Raw genomic sequence first — 21929 nt, forward strand, 5'->3', positions numbered from 1 at the left:
AAAAATAATAGGTAATGGTAAATTGGAAATCTTTAATTTGTTAAATATAGAAATCTTAATTTTAGAAAAGCTTATGAAAAGTAAATTTCATATACATGTGTCTTGCTATGAGAATTTCAAGGATAGATCTTCATAATAGAGGTGTATACAACACATTACTAATTTATTATGAATGAAGTGTATTTTATCCGAGTAATCTACTCCATTTATTTCTTATTACTTTCCTATTTTCCTTTTCCAAAAAAGGATTTATATTTCTATTTTAAGCCATAAATTTTTCTCACTTGTCTAATCTATCTATCTCTATATACTAAAAGAGACACCAGGAATGACACATGTCACTTCCTGGTGCAATTTTTTCCCGCCAAAAGCCTATTTCCTAAAATATATCTAATTTACTTATTTATTTAGTTTTTAACAGTTTTTATAAATGATTTATGTATGGAAACAAAATATTGGCTTACTAAATAAGACAATAATAAATACCACATAATACCTTGCTTAACATTATATTGAAATATTACTGTCAAATCTGTATATCAATAATAAAAAATACATCTAGTCAATATTTTGATCAAATTAGCATATTATGCATATAAAATATGTAAAACGTAAAGTTTCATATCAGATGATTAAATATGAATATGTTCAAGATTTATTAATTATGCATTATGTTTAAGAGAAGAAATATTTTATAAAAAATATGGTCAAACAATAATTTTAAAATATCCGTGCATGCACGGGACATAATCTAGTACGAAGTATATTGTTTTGTTAGTTGAGCCTTGGAATAAGGCTTCGTTCGAACTGAATTATTTTGTTTGAACTTATATGTATTATTTTAATTAACTTACCTGAACTTATTTAGCTCCTTATCTATAAAAAAAAATCAATTTTTTCTTAACTGTTTTGTCATAGAACATGTTGTGTAATGATGTACGAACAATACGGTATTTTATTTCGAAATGCGTGTTTTCGGTAGCAAGACTGCAAGAGTATATATATGATCTGGTTGTTTCATCACATTTTCACGTACCTAAAATTATGTTGATGTTCAAGTAAGTATTGCATATATAATAACACAAATTAAAACGTACTTCATTGTTCCAAAAGTGTTCGAGCATACTCAATTTGACCCTAATACTTTGTTAATTAATAATTATCTCACTAATACTTTGAAATTATCTAAATGCAATGATAAGAAAGAATGATTTATCAAAAGAAAACAGGTGGGAAAGAAAAATATTCAAAAAAGAACAAAAAGCCCCAACATTATCTCGTGAACAAACCAAGACTTTGCTAAGGCTGTCTGCTTGGATGCTTGCTATCATTTTATATCTCACTAACTATATATTTAATTATTTACTGCTAATGTTGTATCATGTCGTTTTACCCTTATTTAACTGTCAGACTTTCTCTAATAATACAACAAATGTATAGGAGATTTGTGACATAAATGCTAAACTTTCTCTAATAATACAACCGATAGAATTGGTCCTTTGATATGGTATCAGAGTCAACGTGACGCAAATGTCACGGGTTCAAATCTCATCCACCTCTCCTTTCAAAGTGGAATATTTTGCGCTAGGTATGAGAAGCCCTATGCTGCATCCACACTTCAAGACCAAAGGGCTTTCATGTGAGGGGGCGTGATAAAATATAAAACCAATCTTGAGGCTTCAACCATCAGCTTAAGCTTTTGGTTGAGTTGATAATGTGACAACAACAAATATATAGGAGATACGTGACAAGGCATGTCGTAGTCTTGTACTTAGTAATTAACTATCAACCGATCTTTTTCAGATTTATGCAAAATGACAAAGAAAAATTGGTCAAAATTAAGTTCAGATAATATCAGATGAAAAAGTTTAGGCACTGTGATGTTTACCTTATTTTCAATTGTTTCAGGAAAAATAAGTTTAGATAATGCAAAAAGATATAATAAGTTCATATAGGATAAGTTTAGGAAAAATAGGGCCCCACCAACGTACACTTTATAAGTTCTAGTAAGTTCTGATAAGTTCTAACAAGTTCAGAAAATTCTATTATGGCTTTGTTCTATTCAACTTATTTTGACTTATTTCAAATAAAATAAGTTCAGATAAGTTTAGATAAGTTCAGACAATATAAATTCAGCAAAAATAAGTTTTTTTCAGACATTTTCATACACAAGTAAGTTTATTTCAAACAAAATAAGGTTTTTTTAAATAAATAAGTTCAAAAAATATAAGTTCGGTCAAAATAAGTCCAATAAAACAGAGCCTAAATCCATATAAAATAAACTCGAAACAAAAGTAAGTGAAAATAAGTTAGAATGAAATAGAGCCCTACAATTATCGGGAAAATCTATCAATCAAACAACGATTTCACGGACTCATATATGGTGGACATGTTAATGATTGCAATCAAATATTGTATGCCCTCAATTTCATGATGATGAACAAAGCCCAAGCTACAATTTGGATTTAATGGCCCCCACATTTTTCATGTGATTAAGGTAAGTTAAGTTTGTAATTAGCTTAGATAATTCCCTCTTTATGTGCTTATTTGTAGGTGAATTAGGAGACATAAACAAATTAATCGGTAGTGGCAGTTGGTAGTTGAATCAATGTTGTTGGATTAAGACTAATCATGGTTAACCGTCCTAATTACTATTATGATCTAATAATTTCACTTACCATTTCGTTGATTACGGTATCAATAGGACAATAGCGCGTAATTATAGCAATAAGTTTTATTATAGACTAACATATACAAAGTACTAAACCTCGTATGTAATTCGCCTCTTTAATTTATATTCCGTAGTTATGTATAATTGTATACCTTTCGAGAGTGATGATGGAGCTAGTAATAGAGTATCTAAATAAGTTTGCATTACTTCATACGCAGTACGAATATATCTTAATATTTAATCATATGGTGTATTTTTTTTGCCGGATGATACCTAAACTTATTAGAACTGGTTAAACCGTGTTGATCTTATTGGGCTTTTAATAGGACTTGATAGAAACTTAATTGACTAACCAAGTGTGTCTTGGCCTAGTGGAAAGGATTCCACCTTCCAACCAAAAGGTTGGGGGTTCAATCCCCACTAGGGGCACTTTGAGGGAGGGTTCCCCTTATCACTCCCCCCACTCTCAAAGTGTCTAGGCTGCTAACCCGGGCAGGTTGACCCGTGCGGGGTTCCGACCCGATAGGGCTATTCATCTTACCTTGAAAAAAAACAAAAAAAAAAAAAAAAAAAACTTAATTGACCCGATTAAAAAGGTCAATAGAATTATAAATGACACTAAAAAACCCATCAATATAGCCAAGACCTTATGGGTCATTTTAGGCTAGGTTTAATTGCCCACAAAAATATATGCGATTTGCGTGTCTAATTGCTATCTTTAGGTATTTTCATGAATATGTATGGTAAAGTTTGTTGGAATGCAACCAAGAAAGTACGTGCAACTATTTGAGAGTTCATTACTTTTTTCTACAAGGTTTTCTTACTTGATGACATTTTACTAACATAAGCATGATGGCATTAGAGGCAAGAACTTTAACCACAATTTCTTTTGTTAAATTAAATTATATTTGTACAATCAATAAGTGTTTTATGAGACATACACGTAAGACCGTTAATTTCAATATTATAAAAGTTAACTATTTGATAGAAACTATGACTATTTAATCGGGGAGTACAATTTATAACAATAGAACATAACTATGTGATCACATTGGTAACTATCTAATCAAAATTATCTACTTGCTAAGAAGCTGGTTTTATATACATGAAATCGTCATATATAAAGTTTTTTTTTAGACAAAATATATAAAGTATTTGTATTGTACGAGTATAGGCAGGAATTGTAACCTTCATTCCTTTTTGTTGAATTAAGTTATATTTGTATCGGGGATTACAAAATGGAAATTAACAATAGTATATTTTATGAAAGACGTCCTGAAATATAATACGTACTACATACTTGTTACGGAGTAGAATATTACAAATATAAATATGAGATCCTCATTGTGGTAAAAAAAAAAAGGGTTTTATAACTTCAACGTTTTAAGATCAAACCCCACCTCATAACATCGATGTCATAAGATCATACCCCATCAGTCTCAGCCATCAGGGGCTTTTTGAGGGTGAAGATTTCATTATCATTTCACCCCACTTTTAATATTCTGACCTGTAAAGTTGGCTAGAGATACCTACGAAAGGCATAACTTAAGTTAGCTCTTTCATCTTACTCTGTACCTTCTAAAAAAAATATGTTCACGCTTGAGTTGCATCAGTAACCACTAACTATGGAAGGAAGTCTATGTCAAAAGTGACTTGTGTCCAAAATAGACGCAAGTCTCTCATTTTAGTACTAATTAATTTGGTATTGATACTGATTATGTGCTTCTAAATTTCTAATTAGTACTAATAAAAGTCACTTGCATATTAGTACCGACATACTCCCCATTGTTACAAAAAAGAATCTGACACAAGTTACTTGACGTTTAGAATCATCCAATGATCCCACAGTTGAGGTAGTACGCTATTTCCAAGTTTTGATCCCACATAATAAATGCCAGACCAAGGATTAAATTGGTAGGCCCATTAATTCTTATTAATTACAGGCCTGGACACAATCTGAAACATAGGCCCATATGTTTGTTAGTCTACAACTAACAACATTAAAGGCCCAATTTTAACCAAGAAGGTATATTCCCTTTCAGAACCTCCAACTCCCATACAAACTATCAGCATATCAGCATATGCCATTTCAAATTCCAATCATTTTTTCCTCAACTGATGTCCATCTCTTGATAATAACATACAGACATACTGCTACTGCAATTTTCTTCTTCTAAAACACCATCAAAATGAGAGAGAAAGAGGAAATATTACGAATTATACGGCTTTAGAGTTACCGCGCCATGTTACTGGTAAGTCCTAGTTACAACCTACAAGCTTGTGTTACTCCTTTCTGAGTTGTGCATAATTTTTGGTTGAATATCTTTTTATTTACGCGTAATTGGAAGAGTTTGGTTTAAGGCTTGAAGCCTGGTATTTGACGAGTTCTAACTGCAATATGTAATGCTACGGAGTACTTCTGTACTTGTAAAATGATGTAAGATTAGTAAGGTGTTAACTTCCATGCCTCTAACTAATAATGGTGTACGGAGTATAACTAAATTTTATTAGACTCGTTTGAATAAAATTTATTTTTACTAAATTTATCTGAACTCATGTTTGTTTGAACTTGTTCCGGTGTTGTAAAGATGGAAACAATGGGCTTCGAATGAAGGCCCTTTTGTATGTGTTGAAGATCTTGCTTGTTTGAATGAGTGGAGTCCGAATTCACCTGCACAAGAGCAAAGTCACTAGCCTCGGGGGTGTTTCCGAGGAAAGCCCCTCCGATGCCTAAGTAAGAATGATGCTCGGATTCTAGAGAGAAGTTCTCTAGAAGAGTAGTCTTAAGGCGATAAATTGGACGTACCTTGAGGTGTGAGCCTTGGCGGCCTATTTATAGTGTTTGCATAATAAATGCCCATAGGTCACTTATTGTTATTGGGCCTTGGGCCTTAATGGATGGCTGAATAGCCATTGGTAGGTTTGATGTTGTTGTTTAGAGCCATTGGGCTTTGGACTTAGTGGCCCAATTGAGAATCGATTGGGAGCCCAAACAACATGCCCCCCAGACCCGGTCCATTTAGAATTAAATGGGTGGGTTTCCAGCTGTCAGAAGTTCGAAAGTTCCCTCTCTTTTTTGAAAAGGGATGATTTGCATTGATGACAAGTGTCGGGAATTGTACTGTGCCATGGAGATCGTGGGTTTGAGGAAGTTGATGCGCCCTTTCTCTTTTCTATAAATACTGGGTGCCTTGCTCCTTTTAAACTTTTTACTCCTTATTTCAAACCCATTCTCTCTCTAAATTCCGGCGATCGCAGTGCAATTTGCTTCTTCAGATCTACGAAATTCGGCCAACTTTAGACTTCGGGAACTTGTGTTGTTCGCTTTATCGGCGAATTCCGCTTCGGAAAAAGGTAATTTGTTTCTGAGTTCTCCTTTTTTCTTCGTTCTTCCTTCTACCCCTCAATCTAAACCCTAGATCGAGATTTCGCGACCATGGCAAAGAATAGGGGCAAAAACAAGTTCGTTGTTGGCTCCTCTAGTGAGAGAGAGAACGTGCCTTCGGGGAGGTTACCGAAATCTTCGAGGGGTCGACCTTCGGAGAGGCCGTTGGAGAAGAGTTCGATTGGTTGGGATGCTTCCGAAGATGAACGTGCAACCTCTGGTGAGAGAGCTGGCTTTTCGGGTGTTCGTCGTCGTTACTCCGAGTTTCCAGTTCATTGGTCAGAAGCTGATCCGAAGGGCAAGTATGCCTCAATTTTGCATGAGACCACGCAGATCGACGGTCCGTTGGAGAAATCGGTCAGCGGTGACTGGTTGGTGGAAGCGAAGTTAGGGAATTATCATCGGAAGGCCGAGGAGCTATACGGAATTCAGCATGCCTTGGGGTACTGGTGCGAGCTTCCTGAACAAGAGCGTCCTCGGGTGACTCATCCACCGAGGGGGTTCATTTCCGTGTATACTCACCATTTGGAGAATGGTCTCCGCTTTCCTTTGGATCCGTTCGTATCCGAGCTTTTGGTGTCGTACAACATTAGTTTGGCCCAGCTCACACCCAAATCTATGAGGCACATAATCGGATTTAGATGGGTGTGTGACTTCGTCAATTTCCCTTGCTCTGTCGCTATTTTTCGGGATCTTCACGATCTGGTTCTCAACCATGCTTCCAAGGGTGATGGGTATGGTTGGTGGACCATTGTCAACAAGAAGTCCCGAAAGAGGGGGGATCCGAACTACATCACGGCGTACCCCTACCTTAGCTCTGACCACAATTGGAAGACGGAGTGGTTGCTCGTTCGTGTGCCGACGGATCCGAAGCATCCCAACTTTTATCGTCCTCCGAAGTGGTTCGTGGCTCCTGATCCTGATATGAGGGGTGTGGCGGCTCCAGATCGGAACCATCGCCACTATGTGGACCTCCTCCAGTGGTTCTTGGCTCAAGAGGATAACCACCGACTGCCGTCTAGCTGGCTCCCGAATCTCAATTACATTCTGAGGGAGGACATTCTTGCTGTTGCCGGTCTCAGCAGGATTTTTGACAGGGGTAGGTGTCTTTCGGCTGAGACCGTTTTTTCAGTGAGTTTGTCCTCTTTCCTGTTTCGTTTTGCTGACATGTTTTGTGCTTTGTTTTTGCAGAGTACGGCTTTAGCTGCATTGATCCTAAGAAGTTGGGCATTTCTTTGGATTTGAAGACTATTCACGACCCGGCTCCCGAGTACAAGTTCGGAAAAGATAACCCTCGTAATCCTCGTCTGAAGGATTACGTGTTGTCTCCTTTGGGGGTTGCTCGGATATCCGAAGTTCGAGCTGATCCGTGGGATTCCGCCTCTTCTGTTGAAGCTGTTCCTGTGAAGGTTGTGCTTCCTGAGTTGAAGACGACTTCGGATCCGGTGAGTGTTCATTTATAGGCTCGATTTTCTGTTTATCTTTTTCTTTTCGGTTGGCCGTCGGCTAACGTCTTGGTCCTGGACCATCTTTTTAGGGTCCTGGGACTGACGCTGTGCCGCGTGCCGTTCCTTCGGTTTCATCTCCGGCTCGGATAGATATCTCTTTATCTAGGAACCGGGTATTTCCCGCTTTTTTCTCTATTTCTTCCTTTTTCTTCTTTTACATTCGTTGACCCTTGGTCTCCCCTTTTTAGGATCAACGCAAAAGGAAGGGTAGCACTCTTTTGAGGCCTTCCACGCATCCGAAGAAAGCGAAGGCTTCTCAGCCCTCGGAGAAGGTATTTGTTCTGACTTGGAGTTTTTGTAGTTCGTTTCTCCCCTTTTCGGAAACTAATCTTTGAATGCTTGCTATGCAGGAAGCAGTTTCGGAAGTCATGCCTCCTCCTAAGAATCTTCTTCACTTCATGCCCTTGCCAGGGCAGAAGTTAAAGAGTGTGGTGGTTGCTGAACCGCCGGCCGTGGATCAGCCGCTGATCGAGGAAGATATCATCCCTTCTCCCCTTAAACCATCTGCTGCTTTGGGGATCGAAATCCAGGATATCACCGAGGTGATGGAGGCGATTGAAGCCGATTTTGTTCCTGGTTCGGATGTCCCTGAGGTAGCTGGGGAGAAGAAGGAGTCTGCTGATCTTCCCTTCGAGAGGGAGAAGAGTCCAGACAAGGAGATGATAGATCTCTCGGGCCCCGAAGCTGCGGTCCCCGAGGTTCAGAAGGAGGTTCCCTCTGCTGGAGAGGAGGAGCAGCCCGAGCAAGGTTTGACGAGGAAGAGGCGCCACTCGACTTTGGGTTCTACTTCTACCTCGGCCCTGGATAGGCTGATCCATGCTGATCCCTGTTCGGATGTTCCGCTAAAACGGATCCCCGAAGAAGTAAGGGAGGCGATGGCTCGATATGCCAGGGCTCCGATTTTGGGAGAGGACCCTTTGGCTCACGTGGGATCCTTGGTGGGCCCCGAGGCTGCTCGGGAGAATCTGCTTCGTGCTAACCCGCAGTGGAGGGTTCCTGGGGCCGAAGAGAGGAATCCGGCAATGATGGCCCAGTACTATCTGAACGAGGTAATTTGCTAGATTTTTCTCTTTGAGTTGTGTTTTTGTTTTATGTTTTTCCTATTTTGCTCATCTTTCTCTCGTTCCCAGGCTGTTTTCTGGTCTTCGTTCGCTTCCGAGTGTAGCTCGGTTGAGGAGAAACAACTGAGGAAATATCGTGAGGCTTATGCTCGTGATATTCCCATTTTGGACCAGAAGGCTGGGCAACTCCTCTCCGAGCTTACGGAACTCAAGCAGCTGTACCTTCACTATAGTCGCGAGGCTAGAGAGTCTGCTGAGAAGATCGGGACCGAGGTTGGCCAGCTCATCTTCCGAGTTGAAGAGGATGCTGAGAAGATCGCTTCCTTTGCTGAGGAAAAGAAGGATATGGCCGCTAAGTTCGCTAGCGAACTTGAGGAAAAAGATAGACTCTTCCAGGAGATGAAGTCTAAATTTGAAGCGGCCGACAAGGAGCGTACAGAGGCGGAGTTAAGGCTCCACCATTTTGTCCAGCATCGGGAGCTGATCCAGCAGCAAGCTGATAAGGTGCCTGTCCTTCGGCTGAAGCTTCGGGAAAAGGATGACTATATTCGGAAGCTAGAGCAGGAGCGAGTCAACCTCTACACTGCTGATCAGTGTAGAGAGCAGTACTGGAACGGCATCCTGGGTGCTCGGCGCATGTTTGCGAAGCACATGCCTCACTTCCCTTGGAACGAGAAAGTTCCTCTATGGATGCAGGCCGAGGACCACTTGGTGGAATGCCAAGCTGATCGAGATGAAGCTGAAGCTGAACGCCAAGCTGCTCTTGCAGAGGCTCGGGCCCAGAAGGCAACTTCCGAAGGTGATACCACTGCTGGGGGTTCTTCGAAGGGTGCTCCCCTAGGGGCCGCTTCTGAGACTCCCAAGAGTTAGGGATTCGGGCAGTCGTCTTCTTCAGAGTCGGTCGGTTCCAGTTGAGGACTTCCGAATATGTGCTTGCTTTTCCCCCTTTTGCCTCGGCGCTGCGTTGTACTCATTTCTTTTTGCTTTCTTTAGTACTTCGGTAGGCCGGTATTGTCTGTTGATGGCTGCCGATTTTAACTTGTTTCATTTTGTTTTCAATTTTTGAGGTTTTCGATGTGTTTGTACTTCCCCCAAATATTGAATAAAAAATGAATGTTTGTTACTTGGCTGCTTCTTTTCAACTTGTGCTTTCGCAATTTTTAGGTCTTTAAATCCGTAGATTTCTCGAGCTCCTCTTTCTGTAGACTTGCTAAAAACCTTTTGATCTTGCGAGCTCTTTAAATCCGTAGATCTGCTAAGAGACTCTTTAGTTTTGCGAGTTCTTCAAATCCGTAGATCTGCTAAGAGACTCTTTGACTTTGTGAGTTCTTCAAATCCGTAGATCTGCTAAGAGACTCTTTAGTTTTGCGAGTTCTTCAAATCCGTAGATCTGCTAAGAGACTCTTTAGTTTTGCGAGTTCTTCAAATCCGTAGATCTGCTAAGAGACTCTTTAGTTTCCAGACTCTTCAAATCCGTCGATCTGCTCAGAGGTTTGGATTGTTCTTCCGATCTCTTGTGGTTCGGAAACCTGGGCAAGAGATCGCTAGTCTGCCTCTTTAGTTATGCCTTCGGCGATCCGTGGATCTGAGCCGGAGTTTTATAACTTGATTCGAGCGACTGTTTGTTGCGAACAAATTTTATTAGGGTACCGCGAATCCGAGGATTCTGGACGGTTCCCTGAAGTGTATGATTTGGTCATTTCTTGCATTTTATCAAGGAATGGGCAAAGTCAACCTGTTTTTGGTCTCGGATTGATCAGATCCGAGGCTGCATATATATATAAAGGGACAATAAATGTAGAGATAAGTTTAATGAAACACATGGTGCCAATGGCTTTCCTCTTCTCATTAAACAACTTACTTGGTTTACAGACAGAGATCATACAAAATATTTCTTGAGAACATCGGTATTCCAATGGTTCTTCAGAATTGTTCCATCTAACTGTTTCAGCATATACGTGCCTGGCCTTTTTTCGGAATGGATGATGTATGGTCCTTCCCAAGTGGCTGAGAGTTTGCCATGGATCCGTCCTTTCTGAACCGAGGCGGCGTTTCTGAGTACTAGATCACCGACTTTTAGGGGTCTGGCGTTGACTCTTCGGTTGTAATGCTTGTTGACCCTCTGCAAATAGGCTGCGTTGAGTGTCCTTGCATCGTTCCGAGCTTCATCCAGTAGATCGAGAGCTTCGGATAGAAGCTGGTTGTTGCTTTCTCCTTGGAGCCCATCATACCTGTTGTATGCCTGGATCCTCAGGCTTTCTGTTCCGATTTCCACAGGAATTACAGCTTCGGATCCGTATACAAGGTGGAACGGTGTTTGTCCGGTAGCTTCTTTTTCAGTGGTCCGAAGGGACCATAGCGTTCCGGGTAGCTCTTCTAACCATTTGTTTTTGTCATCCTCGACTCTTTTCTTGAGTGCGTTGAGGATGAGTTTGTTAGCAGCTTCGGCTTGCCCGTTGCTTTGTGGGTGACAGACTGCCGAGTATGCTAGGTGTATGCCGAACTGTTTGCACCACTTTTGCAACGGGGTGTTGTCGAACTGTTTCCCGTGGTCGAAGACCATCAGTCTTGGTATGCCGAACCTTGTGATGATGTTCTGCCATATGAACTTGCGGACCTGAGGTTCGGTAATGGAGGAGACAGCTTCGGCTTCGATCCATTTGCTAAAATAGTCGACTCCTACAATCAACCACTTCTTCTGGTTCGTCGCTGAGGGGAAGGGACCAATGATGTCTAACCCCCACTGTGCGAATGGTAAGGGATACAGTGTTGATTGTAGGGCTTGAGCTGGTTGATGGATGGCTGGTGCGAACTTTTGGCATTTCTCGCATTTCCTTGCCATCTGCTTTGCCTCGGAAACCATAGTGGGCCACCAGTACCCAGCCCGAAGGGCTTTATGTGCTAATGTCCTACCTCCAATGTGGTTTCCGCATATCCCGAGGTGGATTTCCCTTAGGATGTAGTCAGCGTCTGTTGGACCCACACATTTTAGCAGCGGAGCAGAGAATGATTTCCTCATGAGCTCTCCTTCGGCGCTGATGATGAACCATCTGTTGAATCTTTTCAGTTTTCTCGCTTGCAGCTTATCTTCAGGAAGTTCTCCCCTTTCTTTGTATGCAACTACTGCGTCCATCCAGCTCGGTTCGGTACGTAAGCTGCATACTGTGGTGGGTAGCAAGTCGATGCTTCTCTCCTGGTGAACTTCCACGTGGACCGACCTGTTTAGGTCGATGAGTGTCGAGCTTGCGAGTTTTGACAGTGCGTCTGCTTGCGCGTTCTGTCCTCGGGGAATGAGGATGACTTCAAAGGATCTTAACTTTGACGTTAAGGATTTAATCTTTGCTAAATAGGCTGTCATGCTGGGCCATTTGGCCTCATACTCCCCTCGGATCTGGTTGGCTACAAGCTGGGAATCAGTTTTGAGGCGAACATGTTCGGCCTCCAGGGATAAACAAAGCTCTATCCCTGCGATTGCGGCCTCGTATTCGGCCTCGTTGTTGGTTGCTTTGAAGCCGAACTTCAATGCATATTCTATGCTTTTCCCCGTCGGGGGGATTAGTACAACTCCTGCCCCTGAGCCGTTTACTGTGGAAGATCCGTCAGTGAAGACCTCCCAAGTGCTTTTCGTATCATCCAACATTTCCTGGTATGAGCACTCGGCCAAGAAGTCTGCCAATGCTTGTGCTTTGATCGCTGTCCTCGGCTGATATTTGATGCCGAACTCTGATAGTTCGAAGGCCCAGGCAGCCAATCTTCCTGACCTCTCTATTTTGTCGAGTACTTTTTCGAGCGGTTGGTCAGTTAGCACTGTGATCTGGTGGGAGTCGAAGTATGGCCTCAGTTTTCGTGCAGCTACCACTACTGCATATGCGACTTTCTCGATGAGTGGGTACCGGGTTTCGGCTCCTGTAAGTGTTCGGCTGGTGAAGTAGATTGGCTGTTGCTTCTTTTCTTCTTCCCGAAGAAGCACTGCGCTGACGGTTCCAGGGCTAACTGCGACATATAGGTACAGGGTTTCCCCCTCCTTTGGTCTGGCCAGTGTCGGCAGTTGAGCTAGGTGGGCTCTGAGTTGCTGAAAAGCTTCTTTTTGCTCCTGTTCCCATATCAGTTCGGGATCCACTTTCCTCGGGACCCCCTTTTTCTTGACTGGTTCTGCTTCTCCTCCGGGGAGGCTCTTTGGTTTCAGTGCCTTGAAGAAGGGGGCTCCCTTGTCCGAGGCTTTTGATATGAACCTTGTTAGTGCGGCTAACCTGCCGGTTAGCCTCTGCACATCTCTCTTGGTCTTCGGCTCGGGTAAATCCAATGCCGCTTGGACTTTGTCTGGGTTCGCATCAATTCCTCTTTCGCTCACCATGAATCCGAGGAATTTCCCTGACTTCACCCCGAAGACGCATTTTTTTGGGTTCAGCTTCATGCTGTATTTCCTCAGATTTCCGAAGGTCTCTGCCAAGTCTTTGACATGGTCTTCCTCCTTGATGCTTTTTACGATGGAGTCATCCACGTAGACCTCCACGTTCCTCCCTTTCTGGTCAGCGAAGACGTGGTCAACTAACCTTTGGTAGGTGGCTCCGGCATTTTTCAAGCCGAAAGGCATCATTTTGTAGTTGAACACTCCTGCGCTTGTGATGAACGCTGTCTTTGCCCTGTCATCGGGGTGCATGAATACTTGGTGGTAGCCTGAAAAGGCATCCATGAAGCTGAGCAGTGCATGGCCGCTGGTGGAGTCAACCAGTTGATCTATCCTTGGCAGGGGATAGCAGTCTTTGGGGCAGGCTCGGTTCAGATCTGTGAAATCTACGCACATTCGCCATGAGCCGTTCGCTTTCTTGACCATCACCACGTTGGCCAGCCATTTCGGATACATGCATGGTTCGATGAATCCGGCCTCTTGCAACTTTTTAACCTCCTCGGCGATGGCTTTGTTTTTCTCCGAGGAGTAATTTCTCTTTTTTTGCTTGATTGGCCGAGCTTCAGCGTTGACATCCAGCTTGTGACAAATCAGCTTCGGATTTATCCCTGGCATATCTGCTGCTGACCATGCGAAGATGTCTTTGTGATCCCTGAGTAGTCGGATCAAATCGATTCGGAGCCCCGAGCTTAGGCCCTTGCCTATTCGGACGCTCCTGTCTGAATTATCTTCGAGGAAGATATCCTCCATTTCTTGATCTGGTTCGGGAGATAGGGTTTCGGGGCGAGCATCAACTTCTGCGGGAGACAAGCTGCTCGTGCTTGCTCTTCTTCTTTTTGCCTCGCTTTCCTCTCCCTTAGCTCCTTTTTCTTCCTCGGGGCCGTCCTCTAGTTTTGGCTTTCGGACAGCAGTGTGGCAGGTTCTTCTCGCCACTTCTTGATCACCCCTGATTCGTTCGGCGAATCCTGCATCCGAGACGTATATCATCAGCTGGTGGTATGTGGAGGGGACTGCTTGCATCTTGTGAATCATGGTTCTCCCCATGATTACGTTGTATACGGAGTCGCAGTCCATCACCAAAAATTCGTCCCGAAGGGTTTTTGCTGCCTGGCCTTCGCCCACTGTGACTGGCAGGGTGATCTTTCCTCGAGGGATAGCTGCGGATCCGTTGAATCCGATCAGAGGATAACTGACTTTCGTCAGTGCTTCCTCTGGCTCTTCGAGGATCAGCTGCTCGAAGCAGTTTCTGAAGATGATATTGACGGCACTTCCTCCGTCGACTAATACTCGATGTACGTTGTGGTTATTGAGGTCCATGGAGATGACCAGAGGATCATCATGTTTGTACTGGACTCCGAAGCAATCATCAGCAGTGAAGGTCATGTTCGGGGGGTGTGGCTGGTTGTCTCCCACCGCGCTGAAGTTGACCCGATGGGAGAGGGCTCTTAGGTGTTTTTTGCTGGCCTGGCCAGACTTCTGTCCCCCGAACACCACTAGGATGTCATTTTTCTTGTGCCCTGTTGCTTCGTAGACCCTTTTCTGGGGTTGCTCGTGTTGTTTGCCGCTTGCGGTCTTTTCTTTTTCCTCCCTTCGGTCTAACAAGTACTGTTTCAGGTAGCCTCGGCGAACGAGGTCCTCAATGTTGTCTTTCAGCGAGTTGCATTCTTCGGTATGGTGACCGAAGTCATCATGGAACTCGCACCATTTGTTCTTGTTTCTCCGAGCTGGGTTGGACTTGAGCTTCCCAGGTAGTTTCCACTTTTCGTCATTTCTGTTGAGGCTGAATATCTCCTTTCGGGGCAGAGCTAGTGGAGTGTAGTTGGTGTACTTGGGTTGAAGTTCACCCCTTCTCCCGTCTTTCTTTGGGCTCATCTCTCTAGCTCCTACTTTCTCTTTCCCCTTCCTTGAGCTACCCTCGGGCTTGCTCTGGGTATTCTTTGTGTCTCTCGGATCCGACGATCCTTTCAGCCTTGCAGCGGCCTTGTTGAACTCCTCGGTTCTGATGAACGCGTCAGCCATTTGGAGCACGTCAGCTATTCTGGAGGGGTTCTTCATTGAGAGTTCGTCACGGAACTTCCCTTCCTGGAGCGCGTGCTTCAAGGCGAAGATGGCCACGTCTGGCTGCAAGTTTGGTATGTTTGTTGATTCCTTCATGAATCTGGCCATGAATTCTCTCAGACTTTCGTCTCTTTCTTGTTGGATTGAGGTCAGTTCTGCTGTGGTTCGCTCGGGGCGATTGTTGCTCACGAACTGTGTGCAGAATCTCTTTTTCAGCTTTTTCCAGCTCTTGATCGATCCCTTCGGCAGCGATCTAAACCACTCTCCCGCCACTCCGGTTAGCGTGGTTGGGAAGTATTTACACCAGCATGCTTCGGAGTAGGGACTCAAGAACATTTGCTGCTCGTAGGAGATGACATGGTCCCTCGGATCTGTGATTCCGCTGTAGGTTAGGTGAGCTGGCAGTCTTACCTTCGGTATTTCTTCCATAATCAGCTCGTCCGAGAAAGGGGATGACGTAGGAGTCATGATTCTTTTCCCGAGTCTAGCCCTGATGCCTTCGTTTGCCGAGGTTCTATGATTAGAACGTTCGGGCGTACGATGGGGGCTAGGGGTTCGATCATGCCTCCTGTCTCTTCTTCTTTCTCGGCTACTGACCTCGGGTCGTTCGCCAGATCTGCTCGACTCACCTACCCCGAGTCTCGTGTGGATCGAAGGTCTTAACCTTGAGTGGACCGAGGGCCTCAACCTGCTGAGCACCGAGCTTCGGATCCGAGTGTTACGAGTAGTTGATTCGCTTTGGAGAGCTGTTGGAGTAGGCGATGGTCTCGCAAACCAATCTGGTTGCTGTTGTGCCCTTTTTTGGGTGTCCCACGTGCTTTCCGTCCACCTCGACGTCAAGTGTGTTCCTGTCAAGGGAAGGAGTTCTCGTTCAGGTCTGGACACTTCCGCACTGGGTGGCTCGTTCAGCCTTCGCCTGGTCCTCCTCTCTTCTCTGCGGTCGTTTGCCAGTCCTTGCTGCTTCTCATTGAAGAGGAAGTTTTGCATGATGGTCATGGCCGCAGTGAGCTCTTCCCTAGTTGGAATCGGAGGTCCTGCATTTGTGGCGGTCGTAGCTCTGCTTGGCTGTGACCTCGCCATCGATTGAGGGTGCCCCTCTTGGTCAGATTCTGAATCTGACCGCACCATCATATCGTCGTCATTGTTAACAACATCATTCACCATTTTCGCGGAAAGAGGTGGTTGATGTCTTTCAAAGGCTTTGAAGTGTTCTTCCCCACAGACGGCGCCATCATTGTTCCGGTGTTGTAAAGATGGAAACAATGGGCTTCGAATGAAGGCCCTTTTGTATGTGTTGAAGATCTTGCTTGTTTGAATGAGTGGAGTCCGAATTCACCTGCACAAGAGCAAAGTCACTAGCCTCGGGGGTGTTTCCGAGGAAAGCCCCTCCGATGCCTAAGTAAGAATGATGCTCGGATTCTAGAGAGAAGTTCTCTAGAAGAGTAGTCTTAAGGCGATAAATTGGACGTACCTTGAGGTGTGAGCCTTGGCGGCCTATTTATAGTGTTTGCATAATAAATGCCCATAGGTCACTTATTGTTATTGGGCCTTGGGCCTTAATGGATGGCTGAATAGCCATTGGTAGGTTTGATGTTGTTGTTTAGAGCCATTGGGCTTTGGACTTAGTGGCCCAATTGAGAATCGATTGGGAGCCCAAACAGAACTTATATGAGTTTATATGAAATTTTTTGTGCGAGTAAGTCAAAATACGTTGAAATAAATAAACTCTTGTACTATCGCAAAAACAATATGTGTAAGTGTGTAGCACATAGAATTCCGGTAATACCTTTAGCCTTTAGGTATAAGATATTAGTCGGGTCTGAGTTGGGCTTGACCTCACACCCCTTACAAAATTGAACCCTTAACCCTTTTTGTGGGATCAAGGTTGAAATACTTCTATACTTAACCTAACAATAATAGATGGAAACCTTAATCGAATAATCGGTACGGGTTATATCAGATAATGATTATAGAATGTTAACGTCTTCATTTACATATAACACGTAATCAATTGTACTCGAGTTACTTCAGAATTTGTTGCATTGATCTATAATCGGATAACTTTTTGACAACTACTCCCTCCGTCCCTTAATACTCGCACCGGTTTGATCGGTGCGGAGTTTAAAATACTTGAATTGACTTATTAATTTAATGGGTGTTATTTGATAGGGAGATATTTTTTTAATATAGTTAGTGAAATATTAATTTAATGGGTGTTATTTGATAGGGAGATATTTTTTTAATATAGTTAGTGAAAAATGTGTAAGGGGTGGAGAGTGGTGAATGAAGGGTGTGAATTTTTAAATGATTTTTTGTAGGGAGCAGGGGTGTAGGTGGGTTAGTAGGTAAGTTGAGAAATAATATAATATTGGTAAAGACTTCCATTTACAGAAACGGTGCAAGTATTAAGGGACGACCCGAAAAGAAAAGCGATGCGAGTAAAGGACGGAGAGAGTATTTTGTACCATAAAAAAATGTGAAAAATATATGTAATTGGGCCATGCATATGGCCATATGGGCCGTAGGAATCTAGGAGTGAACCCCAAATGTGAAAAATGTAATTGGGCCTTGGACATGGGGTCTAGGAGAGAGCCCAAAATGTTTTCATTGGCAACAATATAAAACTTCCTTTGAATTAAAAATAAGAAAAATATATTTGACTAATCAGGAATCCCAAAAGTCCACAATATATTTTCCACCAAAAAAGTCCACAAAAAAGGAAAAAGCCATAGAAAAAACAACCCAAATGGCAAGCAATGAGTGCAACACATGTAGATCCCCACAACCCCACAAAATATACTCCCCATCAAAATGCATGCTATGCCACTCCTTCATTTTCCTCCCTCCACGTGTCCCCCTACCCCTTAAATATCTCCCCCCTTCTTTACTTAACGCCGTCATCACCTCCACCTCTCACCCTCCCCCAAAAAACGTCAATTAAACACCGTCAAATTCCCTCACTCATTCCTTGTTTCTTTCACCCCCCCTCTCCAACATCCCTCCTACTCTCACATTCCCTCATTCCTCTCATTCTCTCATTCTCTCTCTTCCTTTGAAACTTCCGCCATTGAAGCAGTCATGTCGGACCATCCAGAGGAGCATCACGAGTCATTGATGGAGAAGATCTCTGAAAAGATCCATGGTCACCATGATTCGTCATCGTCTTCCTCTGACGATGAGGATGATAAGAAGAAGTCATCGGTTGCTCCTTCTGCTGCTCATGTTCCACCGCCTGAGGTTGTTCCTGAGGCGGAGGTGTCGGCGGCGGTTCCTGGTTCTCCTTCGGCTTCTTCGAAGATCTATCGCCTTTTTGGTCGCCAGCAGCCCGTTCACAAAGTCCTTGGTGGTGGAAAACGTCAGTATCTCTCCTGTTTATCCATCTATATCTATCGTTTCAGATTTTAATTTTGATTTCTGCAGATTATTGCGGCCATTCTTTTGCTATTTGATGAGCTTATTAATTCGTTGTTTTTTGAAAACTTGCTATTATTGTTGCTTCTAGGTCAAAATTATGTTTGATGAGCGCATTTATTAACTTTCTATTATTATTAATTGTTTGTAATTAAATTAAATTGAAGTTTGAATTTAATTAGGGTGCGGGATGAAAGCTTGAATTTTAAGAGAAGAATTGAATGTAGATGATGTAGGTCAAAGCTTTTATTTGATGAGCGTGTGTATTTGGTTTTGATGAGAAATTATAGTATGATTTGAAGAGGATAATTCTGTAGATTATTTTGGTGATTTTGAGAAATTGCTGTTAAATGTGTTATCTGCAGGTTGAAATTTCATCTGATGAGCTTATGAGAATTCCTCATCAATTTATTTTTGCATGGATGCGATAAGCCATTTTTATCTAATGAGCTTGATTGTTGATTATATGATAAAAATAATAAAAACGAGATAAAGCATTATTCCTGGGAAAGGAGGTGCAATATTATATGGAGATGATTACTTTTGTGAGATGATTTTGTAGTTTGGTTTGGGTGCTTTGGAGGAATGGTTGGTAGTTAGATTACTAGTTGGAAATTTGTGATCATATGATATGAAGATTAAGTTTGTAGCATGCTTTTTTCTTGTTTACCTTCTAGCTCGCGTTCGTTTGATTGTTTTGTTGCTTATTTGAGTAGCGTTTTGCTGTAATTTTGTCACACAACACAAACTTATTCTTTTAATACCTTCTTACTGCGAGTCGTCTCCTGAATTTCTGCTGGTGGGCAAGTTTTCCCTAGATGTTGATGGTCAATATATACTCTTGCCTAGTTGTTTATTGTTGTTAGCTCAACAAATTGCATTTTCCTTTTGGAGGGGGCTTAGAATTAGTTGAAGGAGAGGTTTGTGACTTTGTGGAGAGGAGGGGGGTCGGGGTCGGGTTTGAAGAGGAGTATTGCCACGAATCACGATAAAGTATAAAGCAAGCTATGATAGTTTCCTGGATAACTGGGTGCAGTTTTGAATTTTACGTGCTGATTGTGGGTAATGTTCGCGAGTAAACCCCTCAAAAGCTGAATCCACTATGCTAGACGGAGTACGTTTTTTTGGGTAGGGTGGTCGATTCTCCGTAGTTGGTCATTGGTTCTGTAACTCGATATTACTGTAAGGGTTAGAGGGGAAGATATTGTCTCTTCTGCGGATCAGAAAATGTGACTAGTAATAAGTGTTCTATCCTAGAATTTGTAATTTCACGTGACAAAGATCACAAAATGGTTACTTTATTAATTTTACTTTCGTGATCTCTTTATCGCCCATCCATGTCTATTTTTCTGTTAAAGTTGGAGTGTGTAATTCTGTTTGGTTATTGTACACCTCTAATTAGTAGTTTCTTGAACATTTATATACAGCTGCTGATGTTTTCCTATGGAGGAACAAGAAGATTTCTGCCACTGCACTTGGTGTAGCTACTGTTATTTGGTTCATCTTTGAGCTTCTTGAATATCACTTGCTGACCTTGCTCTGCCACATTTTGATCGTCAGTCTTACAGTCCTTTTCCTATGGTCAAAAGCTTCCACATTTCTCAACAAGTAAGCAGTTCAGTTCGTTATTTTGCAATTGTTCACCGTTGCTTCTAAGGAACTTCCATCTTTAACCTTGTTGTCTTGTGTTGGCTAGGTCTCCTCCAAGTATACCCGATGTTCACATTCCTGATGACGCTCTCAAGGAATTTATCTCAGTAGTGAGATTTGAGATCAACCGAGCTCTTCATGTGCTACGGGACATTGCCTCTGGGAAAGAGCTTAAGAAATTCCTCGCTGTATGTGTTTTTAGCCTTTCTTCTTGTTGTTACAGTGGTTTCTCTTCTTTACGTCAGATCTATATGCATTGCCGCATGGGTTGTTAAATGTAGCTATTCTCAGAGAAATCAGATAGAATGACATAAAACCTGGCAGCTCAATCGGGTTTCCTAATCTGTTTTACCTGGGAATTTTAATGTTCTAATACGTTATGGAAAATTCTCCTGGATTGTTATGGGATGCGGATATAAGTACTCTGACGGCACGTTTTGTAGCCGGTAATAAATGGTGGAAATGAGAATAAATCTGAGTGTTTTTTGGCAAGAAAAATAACGATCATAATGTCAATGGTAATGACACTGTATCTCATAATTAGTGTTTTTTTTCTTAAATTTGCATTCTCAACCAATACCACTCCCCATATCTATACGGTGAAGGTTGGTAATGGAAATTTATGAAGAAAAGAGATAATTTTGAGTGAACTAACATTACCATATGAATGAATATTGATTTTTCTTACAAAACATACAAATTCATTCCCATCGACACCATTTGTGACCAGCTACAAAACAAGCCGTGAGTGTTTATTCAATAATTATACTGAAGTATTTTGTATTTTAACGGTGTCTAGTTATACTGTTTTATCTCTAACAGGTTCCCGTTTGCATTTATCGTTGATTTATTAACAGGTGGTAGCCGGCTTGTGGGTTTTGTCAGTTGTTGGAAGCTGCTTCAACTTCCTTACACTAGTTTACCTATGTAAGAAACCATATTCGACAATCTTATACCTGAAATATCTATAGCTAGATATTTTACTTGGGTCACTAACTAGAGTGTCTTTCGTATTTGGATCAGTGTTTGTTCTGTTGCACACCGTACCCGCACTCTACGAGAAGTATGAGGACCACGTAGATACCTTTGCCGAGAAGGCAACAAGGGAGATCCAGAGGCAGTACGCCGTAGCCGACGAGAAGTTCTTGAGTAAGATTCCAAGAGGGCCTTTGAAAGACAAGAAGGCTGCATGATGATGAGAGAATTTTAGAGCTAGCTATGAAAAAGGTTCACTACTCTTGACATTTGTGCTGCTGCTACTGCTGTTTTTTTGTGTAGAAGTTACTGAAACTGTTTGTTTTTTTCGACGTAAATGAGTTCATATTTGAAATGAACCCAGGTGCTTTGTAACATAAGTTTATAGTCCTGGATTCTGTTTAAATACCTAAATAGTTTTTACTAGTTGAGTATTTATGTTCACTTGTTCAGTAGCTTTTCGATATTGTAGGAGAGGACATAGTTGAACAATAAAATGTATTTTTGCACGTTTTGTGTCCGTGAAGACGTCTTCTCTCCTTGAATCAACTCTTGCACGAGCTAGAGTTTAGGTTTAGGGGACAATGCCGGTGAACAGAAATAAAATTAAAATGTTTTCTTTTTACTCCGGGATGGAGCCGTGGTGCTATTTCTGATTGTTTCCGGTCAGGTTGAGAGGTAGTTTGCTTGTATCGATAATTTAGGTTCCGAACTTTACAAAGGTGAAGGGGGGTTTGTCACATTCAACGAGCATTTCAAAAAGTTAAACTAACATGTATTCCCTCCGTTCCTAAATACGTGT

The 21929-nt window shown here is 42.3% G+C and overlaps 2 protein-coding genes across 2 annotated transcripts; both read left to right on the forward strand.

The window, feature by feature from the left end:
- Positions 1–6709: 6709 nt before the first annotated feature.
- Positions 6710–9797, forward strand: LOC130470741 (uncharacterized). Its single transcript, XM_056841262.1, has 7 exons — positions 6710–7155; positions 7248–7501; positions 7594–7677; positions 7753–7836; positions 7915–8613; positions 8695–9220; positions 9790–9797. Exons 1-7 carry the CDS (start codon positions 6981–6983, stop codon positions 9795–9797), a joined length of 1830 nt encoding a protein of 609 aa, XP_056697240.1. The 5' UTR covers positions 6710–6980.
- Positions 9798–18004: 8207 nt separating this feature from the next.
- Positions 18005–21636, forward strand: LOC110779643 (reticulon-like protein B4). Its single transcript, XM_021984129.2, has 5 exons — positions 18005–18446; positions 19930–20110; positions 20199–20340; positions 21010–21079; positions 21176–21636. The coding sequence occupies exons 1-5, from the start codon at positions 18170–18172 to the stop codon at positions 21343–21345; spliced, it is 840 nt and encodes a 279-aa protein (XP_021839821.1). The 5' UTR covers positions 18005–18169; the 3' UTR covers positions 21346–21636.
- Positions 21637–21929: the final 293 nt, after the last annotated feature.

The sequence above is a fragment of the Spinacia oleracea genome, chromosome 3 (genome assembly GCF_020520425.1).
Source record: "Spinacia oleracea cultivar Varoflay chromosome 3, BTI_SOV_V1, whole genome shotgun sequence".
Taxonomy (NCBI): Eukaryota; Viridiplantae; Streptophyta; class Magnoliopsida; order Caryophyllales; family Amaranthaceae; genus Spinacia; species Spinacia oleracea.